General features: G+C 46.1%; 1 protein-coding gene across 1 annotated transcript; it reads right to left on the bottom strand.

The window, feature by feature from the left end:
* Positions 1-626: 626 nt before the first annotated feature.
* Positions 627-4652, bottom strand: LOC140069229 (protein kinase C delta type-like). The gene is made up of 3 exons (XM_072114689.1): positions 4489-4652; positions 3628-3711; positions 627-2076 (listed from the first exon to the last, which is right to left on the bottom strand). The coding sequence occupies exons 1-3, from the start codon at positions 4571-4573 to the stop codon at positions 890-892; spliced, it is 1356 nt and encodes a 451-aa protein (XP_071970790.1). The 5' UTR covers positions 4574-4652; the 3' UTR covers positions 627-889.
* Between the last annotated feature and the right edge of the window lie 331 nt (positions 4653-4983).

Genomic DNA, 4983 nt, shown 5'->3' with positions numbered 1-4983 from the left:
AAGTTTCTATGGCTGCGAGGAGCATGAAGCTGCCATCAAGAAGGCCATTTGCGGTTATGGAAGGCATTCAAGACAACCTTCTCAAGTGTCTTTGGCTGCAAGGAGCATGAAGTTGCCGTCAAGCAGGCCATTTGCGGTAATGGAAGGCGTTCAAGACAACCTTCTCAAGTGTCTATGGCTGCGAGGAGAGCGAAGCTGCCGTCAATCAGGTCATTTGCAGTATTGGAAGCCAGGCCATTTGCGGTAATGGAAGGCGCACAAGACAATGTTCTCAAGTGTCTATGGGCTGCGAGGAGCACGAAGCTGCCGTCAAGCAGGCCATTTGCGGTAATGGAAGGCTTTCAAGACAACCTTCACAAGTGTCTATGACTGCGAAGAGAGCGAAGCTGCCTTCAAGAAGGCTGTTTGCAGTAATGGAAGGCGTTCAAGACAACCTTCTCAAGTGTCTATGGCTGCGAGGAGCGTGAAGCTGCCGTCAAGCAGGCCATTTGCGGTAATAGAAGGCGTTCAAGACAACCTTCTCAAGTGTCTATGGCTGCGAGGAGCGCGAAGCTGCCTTCAAACAGGCCATTTGCGGTAATGGAAGGCGTTCAAGACAACCTTCTCAAGTGTCTATGGCTGTGAGGAGCGCGAAGCTGCCTTCAAACAGGCCATTTGCGGTAATGGAAGGCGTTCAAGACAACCTTCTCAAGTGTCTATGGCTGCGAGGAGCGCGAAGCTGCCTTCAAACAGGCCATTTGCGGTAATGGAAGGCGTTCAAGACAACCTTCTCAACAGTCTATGGCTGCGGGGAGCGTGGGGCTATCTTCAAGCAGGCCATTAGCATTGATGGAAGACACACTGGGAACCTTCTCAAGTGTCTATGGCTGCGAGGAGCAAAAAGCCGCAATCAAGCAGGCCATTTGCGGTTATGGAAGACGCACAGACAACCTTCTGGTGGTTCTATTCTCCCGGCATCTGCATCTTCCCAGTCTATAAAGGAGAAGTATGGATGTCTCCGTAAGCTTTGCTTGACTCCCAGGCGTTGGTATTGGTCTTTACACAGCAGGCCTTCTAAGACGCTGACTTGGTTGAATGTCAGAAACTTTGGTAAGAGCGGAGTGTGGTTTAGGACAGCTTGCTCACATTCACCAGGATTTTCTCCGGGAAAAGCCATTTCCAAAGTCATCAGTCTGTAGAGAATAGCGCCGATGGAAAAGAAGTCAGCTCCTCTCCCATGGGACAAGCCACGGACTATTTCGGCGGCTGCATATCCAGGGATACCTTGGCAAAAGCTTATGGATTGGGGATATAAGCTGGTCATAGCATGGCCAAAGTCTGCAATTTTGATGTGGCCTTTAGAGGTCAGTAAGATGTTTTTTGGTGTCAGATCACGATGGAGGATACCTTGTTTGTGTAGGTACTGAGCGCCACACACCATTTCTACCGCTATGAATTTTTCAGCCTCCCTGTCAGGGCTATGCAAGGTATTTTGGATGAAAGTTTCCAAGTCCCCTCTATTGGCTAGCTCCATAACATAGTACACATAGCCGTTAGTGTGGAAAGCGGCCAGTCCATGGATTAGGTATGGGCTTCCATAGGAGTTCTGGAGGATTTGGCGCTCTACAAAACTGTAGCCACGTGACTTATACAGCAGTTTGTCCATGACTTTGACGGCGACTTGCTCTTTTCTGCGGATGTCTGTTGCCTGGTAGACTTGCCCGAAGCTTCCTTTAGCAATCTCCCGATGGAAGGTGAAGCATGAGTGCGATAGTGGCATTGGTGTTACTAATCGTCCGAAAGCCATGGTGTCTTCCTGCGCCGGTGCACTTTCAGCAGCTGATGATGCTGGACTCTCAAGCTCTTGTGGTTGGGTTATGTCCAGAGAGCTCGGATCAATGGAGATGGTGCTGTGGCTGCTGAGCTGATACAGAACAAAACTGTTTAGCACCTCTCGTCGATGGCTGCTGCTCCACTGACATGATGGTAGATATGACGGAGGAAGAATCTCTGCTGGGTTTGGGGCCAAAGAGAATTGCATGCGGAGGCCATGGCATCTTCTCTTTCGTTCGGCCTCTAGATCCCTGAAGCTGTGTCCTGTATTAGGGTGAAGAGAGAGCAGGTTAATATATCGCGTCAATGGAGAGGGTCAAGGCATATTATAGCGGGACAAAAACAATAGCAACAATCATTCTTTGCTGACCAATCACAGCTTAGCTGTCATTTTCCCAAGGTATTTTTACCCCTTTATGGCATATGATGCGTGTGTCCATCAGATTTCTATTCAGGGTGTATGGAGGGGGCTCAGTGGTTGCGCCCGCTCTATGCTCGGTCGGCATTGGATGCCTTATGCACCTATCACCTACAGCTGACAATCAGTTGAACTACACTCAAATACCCATCCAGGTCATGGAATACCTGAATAAATCTCTCCTGACCAAACACCTTAGCGAGAAAGGGATTCAACAGATTCATCAAATTTCCCCAGAAGGGAACACCCTGCCAATAACAGATATGATACCACATTCCAAGTACCAGATAACATGTAAAACCTTGTATCTCAACTAAGGAAAACTATTATAGACATGGCAGGATTAAGGTTGGTGGGGGCCCCTGGGCGCAAAATCTGGTGGGGACCCCGATTGAATTTAGTCCAGACAGGGAAAAGCCCCAAGTAATTACTATGTGCATCCTCCTCAGCAATAACTATATACAGCTGCCCAGTATTCACTATGTACAGCGTCCAGTAATCACTATATACAGCCCCTCAGCAATCACTATATACACTCCCCCAGTAATCACTATATACAGCTTCCAGTAATCACTATATACAGCCCCTCAGCAATCACTATATACACTCCCCCAGTAATCACTATATACAGCTTCCAGTAATCACTATATACAGCCCCTCAGCAATCACTATATACACTCCCCTTTGAAAATGGCTACATTGAGATAGCTGAAACGTTGTACTCTTCCCACTGGTGAAATAAAACATTTTCACGGAGTGCTGCTTCCTTGTTTTGGATTTTGGATTATATACAGCTTCCCTATATATCGCCCCAGTAATCACTATATAGAGCCCGAAGTAATCCCTATATACAGGCCCCAGTAATCACTCTATACAGCCCCCCAGAAATCACTGAATACAGCCCCAAGTAATCACTATATACAGCCCTCCAATAATTTCTATATACACCTTCCAGTAATCACTATATTCAAACTCCAGTAATCACTATATACAGCCACCCAGCAATTACTATATATAGCTCCCCAGTAATCACTATATATAGCTCCCCAGTAATCACTATATACAGCCCCCCAGCAATCACTGTATACAGCTCCCCAGCAATCACTATATACAGCTCTGCAGTAATCACTATATACAGCTTCCCAGCAATAATTATATAAAGTTCCACAGCATTACCTATATACATACAGCCCCTATAATAACTATATACACAGCCTCCCTATAACTATATATACAGCCCCCCTATAACTATTTATAGTCTCCCCATAATAACTATATATACAGCCTTTCTATAAATATATACAGCCCCCTATAATAGCTATATACACCCCAGTGACGTAACTGAGTGACATTATAGAAGCTCAGCACATAGAATACGTTTTATTCGACTGACTTACCACTGATACTTTGATGGGGTCTTTCTCCTTCCCTGTCAGGTCTTCCAGACTGCTTCTTCCGGTCATCACTCTCTGTAGGGCGAGCTAAACAGACACACTTGTTATTATCATAGTTTATCCATCAAACCCTTTATGTGCCTTTCAGAATAATAATCCCATGTTATTCCCTGCTGCCTCCGCCCTCTTGGTAATGTATAACACCCCCTGCTTTCCCTATCACATATGTTTTGCCCTTATGTTTCCTCTCTTAGGGTGCGGTCACAAGGCGCGTTCTTGGACAGTTCTTGGACTGGTTTTTATATGTTTCCTTATGTTTGGCGGCTTTGGATCCGTTTAAAATCTGCTTACACTTTCAGAAATGAAGAAAAACCGATCAAACCAGCCAAACGCATTGCATTTAAAAAACGGTTCAAGAACGTCATAAAAAGTAATGAAAAGGTCGTACAGTCCCCAAAGTGGTATCAATAAAAACCAAAATGAAAACCTGGCACCTTACACACTGAGCCATGAAAACGTTACTGGCCTCAGAATACGGCAAAACTAAGAATTTTTTTCAGGGACAAAACATTAAGACATTTTTTAGAACTGTAAGATCTACAAATAAAACCTATATAAATTTGGTATCTCCGTGACCGTACAGACCAGGAATAAAGGGGAGAAATGATTTATACATCAGAGGAAAAGATGTAAAAACTAAACAATTTGTCCGTCAGATAATAAGACTCATAAATAAAATAATAAAGATCCGGCTTGTGGGAGGAGGGGAGCAGAGAACAGAAACTCAAAAATAGAAAAAAGACCAATAAGTGGCTAAAAAAATCAGAAGATAGATTGATCTCCGAAATAAAGGCGACCTCTTACCTCTGGGAGGGCGGAGACAAGAAATCCATTGGGATGCGATGTCTATGGGCTGCGAGGAGCGCGAAGCTGCCGTCAAACAGGCCATTTGCGGTAATGGAAGGCGCACAAGGCAACCTTCTCAAGTGTCTATGGCTGCGAGGAGCGCGAAGCTGCCGTCAAGCAGGCCATTTGCGGTAATGGAAGGCGCACAAGACAACCTTCTCAAGTGTCTATGGCTGCGAGGAGCGCAAAGCTGCCGTCAAGCAGGCCATTTGCGGTAATGGAAGGTGCACAAGGCAACCTTCTCGAGTGTCTATGGCTGCGAGGAGCGCGAAGCTGCCGTCAAGCAGGCCATTTGCGGTAATGGAAGGTGCACAAGGCAACCTTCACAAGAGTCTATGGCTGCGAGGAGCGCGAAGCTGCCTTCAAGCAGGCCATTTGCGGTAAAGGAAGGCGTTCAAGACAACCTTCACAAGTGTCTATGGCTGCGAGGAGCGCGAAGCTGCCGTCAAGCAG

The sequence above is a fragment of the Engystomops pustulosus genome, chromosome 7 (genome assembly GCF_040894005.1).
Source record: "Engystomops pustulosus chromosome 7, aEngPut4.maternal, whole genome shotgun sequence".
In the NCBI taxonomy this organism is placed as follows: Eukaryota; Metazoa; Chordata; class Amphibia; order Anura; family Leptodactylidae; genus Engystomops; species Engystomops pustulosus.
Note: the sequence above shows the minus strand (reverse complement) of the source record. Positions and strands in the feature narration are given on the sequence as shown.